The 20,499-nt window shown below is 41.9% G+C and overlaps 1 protein-coding gene across 1 annotated transcript; it reads right to left on the bottom strand.

Annotated features, from left to right (window-relative positions):
• Positions 1–662: 662 nt before the first annotated feature.
• Positions 663–19,278, bottom strand: GINM1 (glycosylated integral membrane protein 1). The gene is made up of 8 exons (XM_063151256.1): positions 19,159–19,278; positions 10,550–10,609; positions 10,277–10,373; positions 7,432–7,583; positions 5,092–5,248; positions 4,198–4,328; positions 3,349–3,512; positions 663–1,595 (listed from the first exon to the last, which is right to left on the bottom strand). The coding sequence occupies exons 1-8, from the start codon at positions 19,261–19,263 to the stop codon at positions 1,487–1,489; spliced, it is 975 nt and encodes a 324-aa protein (XP_063007326.1). The 5' UTR covers positions 19,264–19,278; the 3' UTR covers positions 663–1,486.
• Positions 19,279–20,499: the final 1,221 nt, after the last annotated feature.

Below are 20,499 nucleotides of genomic sequence, written 5' to 3'. Positions count from 1 at the left end.
TAGCAGTTTCCTGCTCAGCCATGGGTGGCAATCCCCCGCCACCCACAAAGTACTAGAACAAAAAAAACCAAACAAAACAAAAAACAAAAACAAAACAAAACAAAAAAAAAAAAAACCAACAAAAAAAACCACTCAACAACAACAACAAAAAAAAAAACCAAAACAAAACAAGTTTGAGCAGTGTTCCTGTGACCTTGAGCTGGTGTGGTGTGTACCACACTGCACTGCTGGGTGGTGAAGTTTGGTTTGGTGTTTTTACAAGGCAACGTCAATGTTAGAAAGGTTCCTTTTATCACTGCAGTGCTGTCAGCTCAGTGAGATAGTGAGAGCTGTTCCTGTCACAGAGCAGCATCTGAGTAACTTGGATCTCATTAAACACACGATGTTTCCTTAGGGCAGGAGCAGGGGGGAGCCCCAGCTTTTCTCCCTCACGCTAACAACTCCAGCTGAACACAGGTAATTCTGATCACTCAGATGATAACTGTGCTCAGTCTATTGTCAGGTAGTTAACAGATGTGAGGTTTTTTTCCTATTCATTCTTTTGACAAACCATTTCTGTAAGTAAGAACAATGAAAAGCTAAGAAACAGACGGTGTCCTGAGCCTGAAATGTTTGGCAAAACACTGTTACACCTAACTAGAAATGCACACATGAACACAGTGTAATAAACAATTTAAATGTTTATTTGAAAAATGTTAACAGTACAAACTGGCATGAGCAGACTGGGCCTACTCAGCAATAGTAAGCCAGTATTTCTGTAGAATTTAATGGAATTTTAATTTTTCTTTTGGGACTTGATAGAGTACTGCTGTCACAGATACAAAAAGCAAGCTGGTTACAACTGCTGACAATTTTTATGAGTGGAAGGGACCATAAAAATGTAAAGTGCTTGAAATATAAATCTTCTGTTCAAATTTTTGTTTTGCATATACAAAATGTCAGATCTTTTGAGTAACACAAATGTTTGGTAGTGGTATCTTCCTGGCAAGACACACTCGACCCTATGAGACCTGGAACCAGGTGGGGCAGCTTTACTTAGGTTTGCAGGCACAGCTGATGTTTGCAGTATTTCCTCATATTTTTTAAAAGAATGCTACCTTAAGGACACCCTGAATTTCATCATCTTGTTAGTCAGGACAGCTGACTTGGTTTATGGGCAGGAAGGCAGCCAGCATCCTGTCTGAGGTGTGGAAAAGTGACTTCACAGAAGTTAAAACCAATGGTAGCCCTCAGGGTGGAAAGCTGCTCTATTTTGAAACTTCTGAAAAGGCAGCTGTTCTACTTTGAAGCTTCTGAAAAGGCTGCTTGTTATGGAGAGGCACAAGGAAGTCAGCTTTGGGCCTCAGCCTGAGTGGCCTTTTATCAATTAATCAACTGACTTAGTTTTCTTAGCAGGAAAAAAACAAGGTATTAAGATCAGGTGCCAAATATCAGATCAACTAAAAGTGTGTTTTTAAAAACCAGTAACTCCAAAGTAAATAGTGTATTAAGTACATGCTTTCTCATCTAAATTATTTTTCCTGTCTGAAAGGTCTGAAGGCAGGCTGATGGTAGTCACAGGTACAAAGCCAACTTGATCCAGGAGAAGGATGCCCCTGAAAAGTAAAGTTACCTGGCATTAGAAAACAATACACAAAACAATTCTGTGTTCTAAAAATTAGACTTATTCTTAAACTCCCCAAACTTAGTTTAAATCAATGCATCAACTAAGTATTACTCTCATAATATCTGTTATATGCAGCTGCAAGGAAAAATGCTTCCAGAATGTGGTGGCTGTGGTTTCTGAGGGCTCCCTTTGCCCAGTTTCTACATCTGAAATGTCAGCAGTGCAGGCTCAGCTGCTCAGTTTCACAGTAGCCTAAAACTGTTTGCTGTCAGGACCTGTACCTGATTCTCCAGGACTCAGAAACAGCCTCCAGTTTTATCAGTGTAATGTAGAATGGTACTGAAGACTTGGGATGAGGTCTCAACTCACATCTGCAACTATCATTCACCAGATGAGATGTTCTGCTCATTCTGACTGGCTTACAATCCTGAGTTAAACCTTTACCATTCTTTAGAGGACCACTTTACACAGGTAGCAAGAAAATAACTGTGTGGTTTAGGGGTTGTTTTTTGGGGGGGTTTAGTTTGGTTTTTTTTAATGGATGGGGCAGTTCAATTTCTTTACACACTCTTAACAAGGCATGAGCAAGCCCCATGTTCCTCATCTGGAAGAGAAATTACTGCAAGCTGGTTCCTCTGCTCCATACTGACCTCTGCTACAGACAGGTTATCATCCACTTTGCTGAACAGTTTTTTGGGATTAGAATTTTCTTCCCGGTTCCACTTAGTTCCGTTTCATACATGGCAGTGCTAAGCTACTTACTGCCAGTGGTAAGCTGCTTACTGCTGGGGAAAGTACAAAGTGTTTCTCCACTGTCTCTGCTCTAACCAGGGCACTCCCATCTGACAGCACAGTGTGAAATGCCAGGGGAAGCACTGCCTCGTTTGTCACTGCAGTTTCCAACCTTCCTGATCTTCCAACCCTCCATTTTCCTGGTCTGTCAGAAGGACCAAGAACACCTGAGTGGATACATAAATTAATGCATGCAGGGCCACTCAGAGGCACAGCTGATCAGCTGAAGCCATCAGCTGTGCCTGGGGCTGATGAAGCACACTGCGCTCTCAGTCACTTCCCAAGGAACAGGAAGTTCCAAGGGACAGCTCCTCCAGAGCTGACTTAGGTTGCTTTAAAGTTCATGTCCTTGTCCATTCCAGCACTAAATCTACACTGATTTGTGACTTGCAGTTACTAATTCATCTTTCTGCCCCTTGCTCTGAGACCTTACTCTCCCAAAAATTGTTAATGTTGCTGCTAACACAGCAAGTGGATGCAGCCTCTCACCAGTCACTCTGGCCTGGAAGCTGCCTACAGAGGTAGGTCCCCCCCTCTTGGAGAATTCCCAAGCAAATCTGCAAAGCCAAATTTAAGGCCTTTGTACTGTAAAACTCCAACACAGTAAGAGTATGAAAAGACTTGGAGATGTTGGAATTGTTTAGACCTAGTTTCTACCCTCCTTTCTTGGAACTATGTTAATGGCATCTCACAATGTAGCCCTTAGAAGACTTGATAAAAATTTGGCAGTATGACAGCTCAGCTGAAGACATTTCCAATGAAATACTTTCCCATGTCTCTCTGAAATGCCTATGTGTCAGAAGTGCACTTGGAATGGAAAGTTACCAGTAGCTTTCCCGTTGAATTCTTGCTACAACTATCCTACAGAATGAGCCTGCTTCTTGGAAGATTCTTTTAGTCAATATTTTGCCTTTATCAAAGCAAAAAAAAGAATTACAAATATTACTTACTTATTTTCACATGAAGGGAGAATCAGCTTTAAGACTTTGATAATGAGAGCTGCTCCAACAACTCCAACAACAACAACTTCCATGAAACTAAACAAGATAGGTAGAGATTGAAACCAGAATCTGCACAACCCTTTTCTCAAGTCTTCCACCCACTGGCACATCACCTACAAAACAGATAAAAACACAAAGATGGCAAAACAAAGCAACTGCTGAGTTTTGGGTTTTTTTTTTTTTTTTAGCTACTGCTAAATCACATTACATGGTGATAATTTTACTTAAACATATGTAAAAGCATGGTGGAATCAACTGGCTATCTTTATTGTTCAAAGTTTGAAACAGGTGAAGGTTTAGGTCTTTGTTCATTAAAGGCCCCTTTGGAAAATGACGGACACTTGAACAGAGTGGTTGTAACTGTGTTTTGGCCACAGAGGAGGGCATAAAATCCAGCCTTGCCTAAGCTGGAACTGAACTTCTCCAGCTGTTACTGTGTTTCCTACAGCAGGTGAGACCAGTGGTCCATTTCTCAGAGGGGTAAGCACTTGGGCAGAGTCAGGAGAAAATGGTGGAATTCAAAGCTAAGCAATATTTGAAATTGTCATAAATGCTTAGCCTGGCATAATGTAAATGTCACAACTGACTATTGTGAAGAATCTGTGTGGTCACAACGTGGCAAGACTTAGAAGCCCAGTGGATTCCTACTGGACTTGTCACTGCTGACAGTGGTTGATTTATTTGGGGTTTGTCTGCAAAAATCCACTGGTCTTAGTGGTTGTCTATCTTTAAATAATTGTATTTATATAGTAATAATTATACTAATAATTTAAGCAAGCAAACAAACAGCAAAAGCACCTTGTAAGAAGATGGAGGTTCTGTCCTAAGAGGGGTCTCTGGTAACTTGCCAGGTAATGTGTCTTCATCCACTGTAGTTTCTACTTGCTGGATGAGGTACTGACTGGTAGTCTGCAGTGGATCTTGAGTATCTGAAGAAGGAGAGCTAGATTTAGGGCAGAGTTTGCTTTTTGTTCAACCCACTCTGAAGGAAAATAAAGACATGCTAGAGACATGTTTCTCCTCAGAGGGTACAGATCTCACACATTTACAGCAGGAACACAGAAGGCTTTTTTTTTAACTTGAGCAATGAACTTGATAAGAAGCAGAAACAGTGTTACAATGCAGCCTTTAGCTGTGCCCTTAGCTGTAAATTTCACCTGTCATCAGATTAAAGGGTGATGGACTAGATTAAAATATTCTACTCCAATTAAATCCTTGACAGTTTTTGATTAAACAAAACTGAAATAAAATTAAGGCATCAAGTAACTTCTATTGCTTTTAAGTTGTTCAAGTTTAATAACAGAAAACTGTTCTGTGGTTTGGAATTGACCCAGACAGGTATTTCCTCTACAGTTTTCTCTTTCATTCTCAGGAAAAAGGGGGAGCTGTAGAGAAACTTCCATCGCAGATCTGAGAGAGAAATTTATTCCTGTCAGATGTCTGGATTGCAGGCTGCCAATTATCAAGTACTTCAAAGGAGAACAGATTTGAAAACAAACAAATATATCTAATATGAAGAGTTGAATTTAGGTGTTCAAAAAAAATAAAAACCAAGACCTATAAATTAGAACCCATCCCTGTTAATGAATAAACTCTTTCACTATGTAGAACAAGGGATAAATGATGCTCTCTTACCCTGTAAAGTGATACTTTGAATATGGATGAAAATGCTACTTAAGAGCTGAGAGATACCTTTTCCTGAGAGGGTGGGCAGTGTAAATAACACGTCGTTGTCCCTTGGCATGGAGTACAGCATGCTCTCCTTCAAAGGGACCGTGTAGTTGGAATGTCTAAGTACTCTCAGGTCCTTTACTAAAATATCTATTTCTGTTACTTCTTCCTGCTGGACCTACAAAAGATGCAAACATGACATTACTGAGTTTAAAGCAAGACTGAAGCAGCCTGGCAGAGGCCAACAGTACATCCCAGAAAACTCCAGGCCACTAAGATGTACACCCAGAGCTGTTATAACATGAACTGGTATTCTTTGTTTTCACATATTATGCTTCTGTAGACTATGCCACATCAGAAAATATGCTGAACAGACTGGGTCTTGCTCCCTGCAAAAGCACATGGTAGTCACTCCATGGGCTTTTTTAATCACTTACATGGTACATCACTGTCCTCTTGCAGGGAGGCATTTTAGGGCATGGAAAACTCAGATTTGTAGTGAAAGCACTTGTAAACAGTGAAATTCTTGCTAAGGCAAGACTGACATTTCTGCTTTTGCCAGAACATTGCTTGTTTTCAACAAGTGCAAGCCAAGTGTCACAGCATTTGACAGTGTCCTGCTTGAACTCCTTGTCTCCAACCAAGAGACATGCACTTGACAGATGGACCAGGCATTGTGTGTGGCACTGGCTGGATGCTTGCACTCTAGAAATGCTGCCAATGGCTCAATATCCAAATGGAGATCAGTGACAAGGGGTGTCCTCAGGGATGGTATTTGCACTGCTGCTGTGTAACAACTTTGCTGGCACCACGGACAGTGAGACTGAGTGCACCCTCAGCAAGTTTGCTGATGACACCATGTGGTCAGCCTGCTGAAGGGAAGAGAAGCCATCCAGCAGCAGCTGAACAGGCCTGAGAGGTGAGCCCATCATGAAGTTCAGCAAGGCCAAGTGCAAGGTGCTGTGCGTGGGACGGGGCAAGTTCCAAGCACAAGTACAGGCTGGGCAGCAAATGAATAAAGAGCAGCCTTAGAGAAAAGGAATTGGGAATGCTGGTGGATTAAAAGCTCAACATGACCTAGGAATGTGCACCCACATTCCAGAAAGCAAACTCTGTCCTGGAGCTGCAGCAAGAGCAGTGTGGCCAGAAGGTTGAGGGAGGTGATTCTGCTCCTCTGCTGTGCTTATGTGAGACTGCTTTTGACTTAAAGGAACAATCAAGAAAACAGCATTGGCTTTCTGCTTGTTTTTACTAGGTCCCTATGAAAATCTGAATTGCACTGTGGTGTCTAGTTTGAGGCCTGAAATACAAAATGCCATCGTTGTGTAACAGCTGAATCAAACCACAATTCTTAAACTATCAGCAGTGGCATAAAGACCTCACTGGAAAAGCTGAAGACCTCTCAGTGGGGCTTTCCACTAACAGACTAAGATTCTGACATGATACAGATCCCTGTAAAAACTACTGTATGCTGACCATGCAATTAATCAAGGATCAATGGTATTATGATTATTATCCTTTAAAGAAAGAAAAAGGCAGCAGAACACAAGCCACCTTCAAAAAAGCCTGGCTACATGTAAGATGCAGACATGCAGAAACAGAAATATGACACAGAAATAAGCCAGTTGCTGGCTTCAGCAGCTGGATCTTTTCTACAGAATCTCTTTATTTAGTAAATCAACTACACCATACAGGTGATTTTGGGAACTCAGTTCTGCACATTTCAACCTCAGCTAGAATTGCAGCCCCTCACACTGACTGCTATTTGTGCAAATAGTTAGAATCAGAGGGGTGGAGGTGCTTGTTCATCTCAAAATCCGTGTTCATTATCAAGATTCAAATTGTCTTACATGCAAAGTCTTCTAAGACTAAGCTCTCAGGTGTTGTGGGCTTTCACAGTAAGCCCACTTGCCATAAGAGTTTCCTGCTGCAAGCTGTTCCCCATGCTACCTGCTTGAAACCTTTTGTTAGCTTGGAATAAACAATGGGGAAAACCTCAAGATGCAGAATGAGCCTACACCCCTTTTGTTAGTTTTGTACATTATTTTATAAATCAGCTCTTGCTTGTGAGTCTGGCTTTGCTTGCACAAGTTCACTTATTCAAAGTGCATGCGATATAGTTAATGACAATTATTAAAATATGAAAAGAAGCATTAAAACATGAAGTTTCCTCATGAGATACCCCCACTGTTATGCTGCCAACTCTGCTGTTGTCTCCCTCAGTACTGTGTTAGTTAACAATAATTATATACTTTGTGTTCTAATCATCAACCAGATACATGTAAACCTTGTAATCCCTGGGAACTACTTGCCTCTCCTAAATTAAAAACAAGCAGAATGTTGTAGCAGGGCTTTTTTTACCTGTTTCCCATCAATTTCTGTCACTTCTTCCTGAATGACAATCAGCTGCAAATCAGAAGTGGATGCCAAAGGCCACTCGTGAACCATGATTCGAACACTGACGGTTCCCAGGTGCTGCTGCTCCGGTAAGTTATCCAAGCTTCTGTTCTCCACTGTTAACACACAACGTCATGATTTTCAAAGAGAAACCATCTCATTTAGAAAGCAGTACCCAGCCATAGAGAAAAGAGGTGCAGCTCTGACCCAGATGCCTCTGCACAAGCAGCACCTGAATGGAGAAGTCGGAGCACCACGAGCATCACACCAGAGATGCCAGAACAGGTGTGCTATGCTGATGTCCTTAACACTTCCATAACTGCTTTTACCACCAGCAGTAATCTGGGCAACAGCTAAAACAGGTGCCATGATTTTTTTACCAGTATATCACCAAATCAGACCCAGAGCAGGTCTCATAACACAGCAGAGCTGTACAATCCCCTGACTCAGGGATTGTACTCACATCCCTGCCTTTGAGGTTTGCATTTAAGCACTCTAAGCAGAGCTTTTTGGCTTGGTTACTGCTGTATTCTTATTTCAGTTGTCCAAAGGAGTTCATAAGAGTAATGCCCCAGCCTCACCAGCCACCTGTGTAAACATCTTCATTTGCACAACATTCCCCTTCCTCTGAATACAGAAACAAATATGGTCTTTTCCAGGCACACTGCATCTCCTGCTCAAGATGAGTGCCAGTTCCCTCCTACGTATTTTTCCGTCCCCCTCTCTGTTTTCACATGTGACTGGTGGCACCTCAACCTCTCTTCCTACCCAAAAGCTTTCAGCTATTTCAACAACTTAATATTCTGCAAGTACACACAAAACTGCCTTTCTACCCTGGTTGTTTCTGCATAGTCTCAGTATCCTTCTCCCAGTTACCACACCTCTGCTTCAGGTGAGGGCATGCTAGAACTGAAGTCCTGAAGCACAAGAGTGGAGGTGGGGGATCTCTCCAGCATGCAGATAGCAAGAGACATGAACTGAGACCAAACCATCCCTGCTGCTAAGCCACTGGTGCTGTGTGTGTGTCACTTGCAGCTCTGAAACTGTCAGGTCATGTGGGATAAGGCTCAACTTGGGTCTCTCAGTCACACAGTAACTACTCAGTGTGTCCACTACTTTTATGCTGTGATCCCTGTCCTCATAAAGCCATTTTTCTTATTTAAAATATAGAAAAATACCTTCTGGCATAATTTAGTAATGTCTTCCATTGCCAAAATAAGTGGCAGAAGGACAGTTCCCTGCAGGTGTGAGCCAGGGCACTAACCTGGCTGCAGAATGTTTTCTGACTTGGAGCAGCAAGCATGCACTGCAGGCCCAAAGCCTCTGAGATGCCAAGCAGCTGGAGCTCCCAGTGTTCCCAGCTTTTCCCATGTGTCAGGCTGTTCAATCACCTCTACATTCACAGGAGTGACACATACACTTCCAAAACTGACACTTGGGGGAGCTTCAAGTGGGGATGCAGGTGCCAAGAATGATCTGACAACGATGTCAGAGTATATGGTCTCCAATATTCAAAAGCATGACAATTAACGTCAAGTTTTGTTTTTATATACACTCAGGAGCATTTTCCCCCTCTATTTATAAATATCTTGATATTTCTTTGGCATTTTACAAACACTACCTGAATCTGTCGTCAATAAATTAGTAACTAAACAGTATAAACATTACATTACAGGTAGCAGAGAGAGGTACCGTGCTGGGGACTCAGACCCAAACATGGAGATAAAGAGTTTGTTTTCTAGTTCCCAAGTCCAATCAGTATTTTCCTCAATGTTTCAGATTCAAAACAAGTCACTGCAAGTGCTACAACTATGATTTGGGAAATTAATAGGAACTACAGAAGAGTGCTCAGGAGCTCTCAGAATCAGTCAATAAAATCATACCTATTTTTCTGGAGTGAGTTATTTTGCAAGTAAATGACATTTTGCCATGGTTTTGTACCAGTAAAAGAGAATTTCATTACTGCTCTCCCTCTCCAGAAAAGAAATACTGTCAAATTAATAACTGATCGTCCTTGGGAAAGAAGGGTTCAAGCAACAAGGTCACAGCTCAGAGAAGCAATTTGAAAAAGTGTTAGTATTCTCTAAGAGCCTGATGAGGATGACCTCAGGTATCAACCTAGAGACTGACTGCATCTCATGCAGCAGAAGATTGTTCTCAATACAACAGAAGCTTAAATAATGATCCTTGTTTAATTCATTATACAATATGCTCTGTGGATCTCCAAAAAAATCACACAGTACTTTCTTTTCACAAAAAAATCTAGCATTGAATCAGTGGAAAAACAGCAGGTTCAAGACAATTTGAAATCATTAACTACTGCAGTCATTAAAGTTCAGTATTTGTGCTATAATATCCTATCCAGCAGAAACTTGTTTGTCCAACAGAGAAGGGATGTCCTTAAAAGATCTTCCTAACAACAATTCATACTTTTGTTATTGAATCTCCTTCTGGATATATGCCAACCAACCTAGGGACACAGCCATTAGCAGGGTGGGGTTGCATCCTTCTGTTTACATTGTCTAGCTTGTAGTGCAAAACATGCCTTTGAAAAGATGGGCAGGGTCTGGATTTCAGATTAGACCATTTACACACAAGCCTGTTAATGTGACTCGAGATGAAGGCAGTAAGATTTTTTTGATCCATTTTAATACCAAAATTGTTCTACCTTGGGAAATGTTTTGTTTCCACAATGCTCTGGTTTACAAAATACAGAACACATAGCCATTGTAAGCTTTGGTTACTGGACAACAGGGAAGCCAAATACCCCAGGGGAGGGAGGAAAATTAAAAAAAAAGAGAATACTCACATATTATTGTTTGGCACGTTATGTGGGCAACCCCGCTTTTCATAGGAAAGTCATTTAGATATACTTGTCCATTAACATAGGTGATGTTAAAAAGAACCTGAAAGAAAGACAGCCAGGATGAGTGCATGTTTCCTGCCCCTGTGCTGCAATCCTGCTCTCAGAGGGACACACTCCATACTGACTGATGTCAGAATAAAGGATGGACTTGCAGCTGCTGCAGACTTTGTTTTGCTGCATATTAATTCCCTGAATAAATAGAAAAACCAGACAAACCTGTACTTTGTGCAGTTCTCCACTGGTGTTCAGCATCATAACACCAACCCTAATTGCTTCCTGGAAAAAAAAACAAACAGAAGAGATGTAAGTTTGAGAAAACACATGAACCATTGCAACTTTCTTGTCCTGTCCTGGCAGAATGACTTCTTACTAAGCCCAGAGCACATTCCCAGACTTTCTATCCAGCAGACAAAAGGAAAAGAAATATGCTTTCTTGTTTCATGTAAGGAACAGTCTGGTTTTTTCACACCTCTTTTTAGTAAAGAGGATTGATGAGAAAGAATGACATCTGCATTCCCCTATGTATAGTTTGTGGGTTTTTGTAATAAAGATAATAACAATAATCACTGGTTTCACGCGGATATAATGGCAGTCTCTCATATCAGCTGAAAAATAATAGACCACAAAAAGTAAAAATCAGATTCTCTGTAAATCTCTGTTTTTAAGCACTTCAGTTGGTCTTCAAAGTGAAGCTAGTCTACACTACAGAATGTTCAGTTTTGTCAGCAGAAATTCTTTTTCTTTGGTTATGATTCCCAAATTATGACACATGGGACACCTCCTCACAGAAAAGGGAGATTTGCTTCTTTATTCAAACCCTAATTGCTGTAATTTATCGAATCACTCATTCTGTCCTCTTATTTCTCCCTTGTAATTTCAGGGGCTGCTTTGCAAATGAGACCTTAAGTGTCCCAGGTCTGTCCCTGAAAAAAACTACATACAAAAATCACATCTTGCTTGCACATAGCCAAAAGTAATGACTGCCACACTGCCTTCCTCAGACACCTCTTAAAAATAATGTTAAGCTCTGTATTTGGCCTGTGGAAACCTTAAATCATTACAACTTCATTTCATTAACACCTGGATATGGCACTTAGTGCTATGGTCTAGTTAGCTGGGTGGTGGTCAGTCAAAGGCTGGACTTGATCTTAGAGGTCTTTCCCAACCTAAATGATTTGGTGATTCTGAGGATCCATTTTCCTCTGGAAAACATCTCCATACCTTCAGCATCTTCTTTAGCTCTGCAGTTGAGTCATTGTTTCACAACCAACAGTTAAAAAGTGAGTCATGTCTCAATAAAAAGTCACACATGCTCAGAATTTAAAATAAATTAAAAATGTAAATACACAATAAGACTTTTCATTTTGTATTTTTACACAACACTAGATTTTCAGCCAGAAAATATGTGAAATATACAATACCTAACATAATACAGCCCAGTTCAGGAACAGAAAACTCTGAAGCATGACAAGAATGTCAAAAAATCATTGAAACAATAGGTGTTAATTACCATATCCAAGTAGCCAGAACTGTCAAAAACTGAAAAACAACCTCCAAGTCTGATTCAGCTTGAATTTGGCATCATGAGAAGAATGGTTCCAGACCTAGCACAGAAAACTTTGGTTCAAAGTGACTTGGAAATACTTCAGACCCATTTGACATATCAGTAGGAAAACTCTGGCCACTGAGACCAAAGTGAAATCTCTTCCTCAGTGCTCCTTCTATGAAACATGTTTTTATACTGACTTTTCTTCAAAACTTTAATCCTAGCTATTCAAAGGAAATTAAAATTGCCAAATTAGTCAGACAAGTGAACTCTGTAACTGAAAATACAAACTGGATTAACAGTATAAACACAGGATATATTCTATCCTGTCTTCCTGTAATTTCCTCAAACCACTCATTTCCTTCTCATATTTTAAGAATTGTGTATATTAATAATAAAATAAAAATCCACCAAACTTTTAGATCTTTTAGCTCTTAGCATTCAGAGCTCTAAGTCTTTTACACTCTCAAACTGTTAAACAGATTACCAAAACTTTGTTCCTAGTTTTTTCTGTTTTCTGGGAATTCAAAGGGCACAGAAGATGGATTTTACTGGCAGTCTTAACAGTCCCTCATTTTTTAAGCCACGAATTACATCTGAGGGTTTTTTACACAGAAAATATTTCACAATCTTCTTTCAACATCTACAAAGAGACTCACTGAGATTACAAGAAAAAGGAAATGACTGATGACAAATAGGAAAACCCCCTCCTTTTTTTTTTCTTTTTAATCAAATACTTTATTTGAAAGTGAAGGCATGAAGGAAGCTAGATATGCTCAACAATTGACTGTTAAATGTACAAAGTTAGCTATACATACAATGATTAATTTCCTTCAAAACAGCTGTCAGCTCTGTTGACACAGTATCCACAAGCACTGTTATGAATTCTGGAACATACTGAAAACTTGCACTTGAAGAACATGTTACATGTTTAAGAAATGAAATATTTCAGTGGATCACTTCTGTGCTGTCAAAGGTTTAAAAAACAGATTGCAAGGTGCAGACAAATAAGACAGTTTAACCACTCGCTGCCACTGAAAGAAAGAGTGCAGATCTCTCCTGCCCATTATCCTTCTCTCTCACCCATCCCAAGTCAGTGAGTTAATTTAGCCATTAAATAGGAACAAAAAGTTTCCCTTTTTTGTCAGACCATTTTTCTGTCAGTTGAACAAGCAAGGAAGGGCTGGACAAGCACAAGAGATCCACGAGCACAGAAGAATGAGCTGGGCTCCTTGTTCTGATGCACACAGATCGTCAGACTGCCTCTGCTGCGTGATCTGTCTGTCCTTGCAGCACCTCCTTGGCAGACATCTGTCCTCACCACCATCTCAGGTGATAGTGATGCATCTCCTTAATGGTACAGATTCATAAAGCTCCTCAGTAACTCAGAGCAATGATCAGTATTCCCCTAGAGCAGCTGCATCATGACCTTTGCAATTTTGTGTTCACACACAACAGAGAACTCATGCTGTTGCTACTCCTGGGACTAGTCTGTTCACATCCAGATCCAACAAATTCTACTGAGATCTTCCCATACTCTCTACATCCATTCTACTCAGTTGTCATATGCTCTCATTTTGCAATCTATGAACAGGTTGTTCATTACTCTTGTTATCTTCCCACAGAAAACAGCAGTGCTCCAGCTCAGTCTTAACCCTTTCCTTGAAGGTGGGTTTCACATTGCTGTCTTTCCATGGCTTCCCATGGTGTCTCCTGCAGTACCACACTCAGAACTCAATGGGTCCTGCTGTGGCCAATCTTCCTGACCCTACATATACCCCATAACAAAATCTACAGGATGGCAAAAACAACAAGATGCATGCCAACTGCGATGGAAAGCTGGGCAGGAGTGCTGGGGAAAGGAAGGAGCAGCTCACAGGAGAGCAGAGCACCATCCCAGCTAAGCCACTTTCACCCACAGCAGGGAAGAAGGGATGCACAGCACTGCCCCTATCATCACAGGCCTGATTGGTACCCCTTCAATATCTGCAGGTTGTTAAGTGCTCAAGAGCCATGAGTTGTTTATGCCTCCTAAAGGGGAGGGAAACAGATGTGGCAGGCCAACAGCTCTTGTACCAGTCTTTCAGGATGAAATTCCTGGTCTGACACGCCACACTTGCTAGAAAGTGCTCCAGTGATAACTCAAATCCCCATCTTTCCAGTCCTAGGGCTGAAGACACACACACTTACAGAACATCCTTTAAGTTCAACAGAGGAATTTTGTTTTATTTTACCATAATAAAATTCACAGCCTGAGGGTGGAAGGGAAGAAAGTGTTTTTTAGTGCTTTGTAGATATGTCTTGTGGTTATGTACTTCAGTAAATAACCCCACATCCCTTATTTTGTAAAAGCATAGTAAGCCAATCCTGCATTAACAAAGCCACTGAGAGCAGAACACGGGAACTCTGCAGTAGTCCATACTATTGCACTGTCAATTTCTGGAGAAGCCTCAACTGTGAGTGTAAAATTTGGCTGTATAACTTACAATGCACTTTTCAGTATTAACATGCAAGTAGCATGCAAGTTTCAGACAGGCCTGTAATTTAAAAGGTCCTGAATTCACTGGGATATTTGACAAAGCAGTGCTTTGACAGAGCTAGAATGAAATTACAACGCCAAGAAGCAATTCAAGTCCCTAAGAATTGGGGTGTGCTTTCAGCTCACCATTGACTCCATTCCATACTTTGCAGCCCCTTGTCCCCTCCTGTGCTGATAAATGCCTTCACACAAAACTCCAATGTGCACAAACAATGGCCCTATCATTCTTAAAGCTCTTATAGGATGTAAATGTCTCTCCTGAGTTTTCCTATGATTTCTCATCCCTGTTTTAGTACTCCAGCAGTGATATTTAGAGTGGTAATGGCCACAGAACCTGCAAAGAGGACAGCAAATGCAAGTCATTCTGTTCTAGGACAGCTAGGCAGCAGCTCTAACAGTGTGATGGCACAGGTTATAGTGAGCTAGTGAATTTCTGTGAGCTTGGATCTGCAGAAGAAAGCAGGTAGTGATCAGTTTCTGTTCCTTTTCTCTTCCACTGTGTGCTACAACAGAATCCAGGACTGGTAACTGGGGCAGCATAATCGCAGTAGCAGCAGAAGAACAAAAAGGGGGAAAGATGTCAGCAAAGAATATAAAGCATCTGGCATAAGTTAAAAGGGAATATTCATTAATTCTCAAAGACTAACACCATACAAATCTACAGAGAACATTTCACCTAATATTGCTTTGTAAAAAAGTGCCGCAAAAGAAAAAGTGGATGGGTCCAATCATGCAGGAACTTCAAACAGATCTGATTATATGATTAAAGAACGGGGAAAAACTTTATCTACAGGCAGTGAACACCTGATGGGGTGCACTGTAGAGTTTCTCCCAGTACAGGGTAAGTGCTCAGTCCTACCCAGCTGCATCAGTCACACAAAGCCCATCAGGATTCTGCTGCTAGCAGCCGGCCCACTTGAAGCACAGCTGTTCTCCATTGAGGCTCTCCAAACAAGGCTCCTTCCGCTCCAAGGCCTGTGGGGAGCCAAGTGGGCAGCCCTGGGAACAGATGGCACAATGCCTTACAAGATGGCCAGCTGTACAGAGACCTGAAAGGCAGACAATCCCCTCACAGCCTTTACACAGGCACTGCTGATATCCCGTCTGCGACTGAAAAATGTCAGGTTGCCAAACAGGTAAAAAATAGACAAAACCAATAACCTGTTTCTAAATTTGAGAAGATATTATGGGAAAAGCAGTGTCTGAATAGACAAACAAAACTACCACACAAGCTCACACCACTTGAGTCCTGCACTCACATGGACAACTGGCTCCAAGCAGTGTAACTATATATTGCAATCCAGGGCTCCATGATCCATGCTTCACATAACTCATTTGTAAGAACCAAAACAGAACTATGCTGTAGAGTCTTAACTGCAATCAGGCATAACTGAATTGAGAAGGAACCATGGTAAAAGCTTGACATGACAAGATAGAATTTCACAAGTTTGCAGGATTATAATTTGTCCCTCACATTTTAGAAAACTTTTGTACAAAATTTTCTCCATTAAGATTTGGCATTATTAAACTGCATGACAGTATTTAGGATAAGATAACAACATTCAGTATTTTCTTAACTAGCTGAAGCTGAACTCTTTCTTAATATAATAATCTGACATGATGCTTTTGCTTTACTTTGCTTTTCTAAAGAAGAACATTTACTTTCATTCCTTCCTTGTTTTACAATGATCTTATTATAACATGGTTTAGCCTTCCCTTTCCCCTATGTGCGTTACTAGAATTAATTGCCTTTGTATCCTCTCTATTAAACCCACTCATACTATGATATTTTATCATGAGTTTTAAAGGTGAACACTCAGTCTCAAATCATAGAGACATAGTTGCATCATACTGCTTTCATTTAATCAAATATACATCGGAAGATGATGTCAGCTCTTTTAGGCACAAAGTTCCCATGTGCCAGGCTGCTAACAGAGAAACTGACATAAAGTGAGGGAAGAAACATTCCAGCACACTGCTATTTACAAGCATCTTCTTTGATTAAAATACATTGTACTCACTGCATCAAATGGTTGATGCAGTGAAGATTATTTCCTGCTGTTGTGAAATGACCCATCCACACAGAGGTTTCTTGCAGGCAACAAATAATATAAACTTTTTTTTTCCAGGCAAGTGAACTAAACTAAAAAGAAAAAAAAATCTGGTAGGCAAGTATGTTATTTAGAAAGAACTCTGCTAGCCTAAATTATCAAGAGGTAAACAGAATAAGCAAATAACATGGTGTTAGCACTGCTTTCAGCCAGTTCCTATCAGCACACTAAAAAAATACTCTAAAGCACAAAACCTTATTCCTGACCTTGCAACAGAAACATTAATGTGAAAGTCAGTTCTCCTGTTGCATCATTCCCTTTAAATTTTTTTAAAGAAAAAAAAAGCCCAAAACAACAACAATCACCTCCAAATTTTGTCTAAAATCAATCAATTTTTAGTCCAGTTTTGCATATCCAAATTTTATGAGGAGAACTAAAAACCAGAACAGACATGCTAATGTTAAAAAAAGGGTCCAGATTTCAAAACAGCTTTTTTAAGAAATTACAAGTATTGCACAACAGTTGAGGCGTTCACATTCCAAAAGAGCTGAACAGAAGCATTTCAGCCTTACAAAATGCTATTCCAGTGTCTCAAGGTTTTTCCTCAGTCTTTCCACTACAGTTCTTGTAACACCACTGCCATCAGCACAGAGGTAAACTTTGACACCAGCTTTAATCCCCACATGGAAGAGTTAACAAAATGTGAGGCTGTTAGTAGAGTGCAGCCAGTGGGCTCACAGAGTTGTAAAGCACAGTTGTGGTGCCCAGCCAAAGCAAAGCTCACCATGTTGATGCTGCCTGCTCCAACCAGTCTGCAGTCCCAAGCCATCCTGAGGAAACACCACAGTTAATCTGACCCTATAGCCCACTATCACTGAGATCATAGCTTCTGAAGGCAGCATGGCATTCCCACTCTGCCCATTCCCACTGCCAAGACACTTCTGTTCCTAGCAGGCCACCAAAAAACAGCTCAGTGTCAAAAAAAAATTTACTCTTCTACTCAAAATTTTCTCCAGATACACTGTTCCTTTTGCATCAAAACTGGTCCTGTATGTACAAAACTAAATAGTGCAGGATTTTATTTTGCTAAGTTTAACATTTAAAAAGAAAAAAAAAAAAACATTAAAGATTTGTGTGGCCCTTTTTGACTCTTAGAAGAAATTTTCTGCACATACTTAGGCCACCAGACCCATATAAAGCTAAAAGTGCAGATACTTCCAAACTAGCAAATCATGAGCTCACAAGACCACCTGAGCAGTAGGGCACAAATGGACAAACTCAACCCCACTAACAGCACAGCTGTGCCCATAAGGCACTACAGTTCCTAAGTCAAGCCCTACTCACACTCCTAAACATACCTGTTCTATCTCTGACCCCAAGTTGCCTCACATGGCACTGCTCCAGCACCCCTGTGCTCACGCTGTCACATCCCAAGACAGCTGACACAAATGTGCCTCCGTGTCCTTTAAAACTGCCAGCAGTGACAAAGAACTTCAATACTATCAAGCTGTAGTTTCAGTGTGAAGGGTAACAGTTTCTGGGTAGAAGGTGAGCAAGAGCACAAGCCTGCATTACACTGTCACTTCATGAGCCTTCTGGCAAATTCAAGGCAGCACTCCCTTTCTCAGAGGGACAGGCAAAGTACCCAAATACTGAGCTCCCTCTGCTCTCTTTAGCACACCTCACTCCAGGCATTCAGGCACTTTTGTAGGAGTCTGAAGATCTAGATCCCCTGATCTAGAAATCAGAGTTAAGGAGGTCTCTCTTCAGAAGCTCATAAGGAGAAGCAGGAACCAGGAAGTGAGGCCAGGAATGAATCCTGCTTCGCAACACAGGATGTGCCAGCTCAGGGCCTCTGCCAGGCTTTTTGGAAATGTTTCACTTTATTACACTAATAAATAAGTAACTCTGGAGGGAAAAAAAGACATAATAAATTTACTCAGGTAACTGGTCAGTAACTTCACATTGGCTAGACAAGTTGACTACAAACCTTCCCTCTGTGATCTTACACCTTGAGTTCACAATTATACCAATTTTAGAGGATGTATCTGATCATGATTCAAGCTCAGGCAGAAGTGCCCAGCTCTTCTGTAGTTCTAGAAGTCAGAACTCACCTGGTGCTGTGGCAAATCTTTTTATTCCCACTGTAAAGCTCTCCTAAGTAGCACCCAAAATATTCCTTCCACTCTTTTTAAAAGCCACCAGATTTAAAACTGATGTCACCAAGATACAGCATAGATATTGGAACAGAAAAACAAGCAACACAATGCCCTGTGTGTTTATAGATATACACCAACACATCAAAGAGATATACACTCCTTCTCTTGGTTCGAATCACGAGCAGGCTAAGCACAAGTGTTGACCTAATGCAGTGCGTACCTCTACGGCACCAAACCATGGAGATGTAGGGAGACAAGCCTGAAAACACAACATAAACGCATCTACATTGCACAGGAGTGACCACCTTCCCCCTCAGACCTGTCAGATACGGCACATCGAATCCTATACGGACGAAGCAGCAAAGGCACAGGGGAAGCCCTGTCTGCCCGCGGCAGGGTCGGGCTCACCCCTGGGAGGGAGCGGGGCACGGGCCGGGACCGGGGCAGGAGCAGGAGCAGGGAGAGGGACAGGGACAGGGAGAGGGACAGGGAAAGTGGCAGTGGCAGGGCAGGGCTGGCCCCGGCGGTACCTGTCCCAGCGGCGCGGCCGGGCCCAGCAGAGCGGCGGCCAGAGGCGGCAGCAGCAGCGACAGCGGCAGCAGCAGCAGCTCCCGACGAGCCAGCGCCGCCTCCATCTTGCGACCCGGGAATTAAAAGCAAGTGAAACATCAACAGGCGGGGCAGGGAGGAAGCGGGGAAGGCGGCGAGAGGGGGCCGGCCCTGCCTCGGCCCTGCCCCTGTCCCTATCCCTATCGCGTCCCTGCCCCTGTCACCGTCCCTGCCCCTGGCCGGGCAGCGGTGCCTCCGGGAGCTCCCGAGCTCGGCGTTGCGGCATTGAGGGCGAGTACGGAGCTGCAGGAGCCCCTCACTCTGAATAGGCGAACGCAGCCTTTGAAAGCACGAAGGGAGGTACCCGTACGGACAGCGTTAGGAATTGCAGCTGTTTGGGAAATGTCCTGAGGCACCTGCTGCTGTCAGCTGCTCTGCGGGGGGAGGGTCGTGGGGCCGGGGCAATACCGGGCTGCAGGAAAGGGTTCTGGAAAGCAAAAACAGGCAGAGTACTCCAGGAGGGGCAGAGAGAGTCATCGGAAAGGAGGAAAGCACAAGATAAAGTTCTCAAGAGCTGGAGGTCATCGTCCTAAAGAAGAGGTAGCAGAGGGAAACTTGGTAGTGGCAGTCGAAACCATGGAAGTCTCAGGCAAAGGTGAAGAAAAGCTGGACCACCAAGTTCTCAGTGGATTTGAAGATAACAAGTGTTTTATTTGCAACAAGAAGGATTGCCATTACCTATTAGCAAAAAATGGTAATCATGGCAAATATATGAACACCTTGTCTAGGGAGGTTTTAATACTGCCATAAATTAGCTGTCCTGTTGAAGCAATGTTTAGCCTGATTTTATATTGCTCCATGACTCCCTATTGGTTGATAATGAACATGAATCATAAAAGCCACAGAAACTTCTTGTTTTGTATGCAGTTTGCATTTGTGAGACACTGATACAAACATCTGGCACAAGGAACAAGGTGTTGGAAAATGAGGCCTAAGAGACTCGTATATTGCGAAGTATGTTTCACACACTTCCACGAAACCCTCAAATATGTAATCCCTAAGCACATTTATCATCAGCAGTTCCTACTGTTTTAGAGATCACAAAAAACCAGAGCTGACTAATTGCCTTTGTAATATCCACAGATAGCAGTAACAGAAGAAGGGATAAAACCTGACATTTTAATTTCCACCACCTCTCTTCACTATCACCTAGTTTTCCTAATTTCTCGCGTACTCATCCTCAAGATTTTTTTTTTTAATCTGTTGTGTTTGGTAAGTGCAGCCTCATAAGGCAGAGAACCCTGAGGTAAGTGAGCTCCCCA

This window comes from Melospiza melodia, chromosome 3, assembly GCF_035770615.1.
Source record: "Melospiza melodia melodia isolate bMelMel2 chromosome 3, bMelMel2.pri, whole genome shotgun sequence".
Classification (NCBI taxonomy): Eukaryota; Metazoa; Chordata; class Aves; order Passeriformes; family Passerellidae; genus Melospiza; species Melospiza melodia.
The sequence above is the reverse complement of the archived record's forward strand: the minus strand, read 5'-3'. Positions and strand labels throughout refer to the sequence as shown.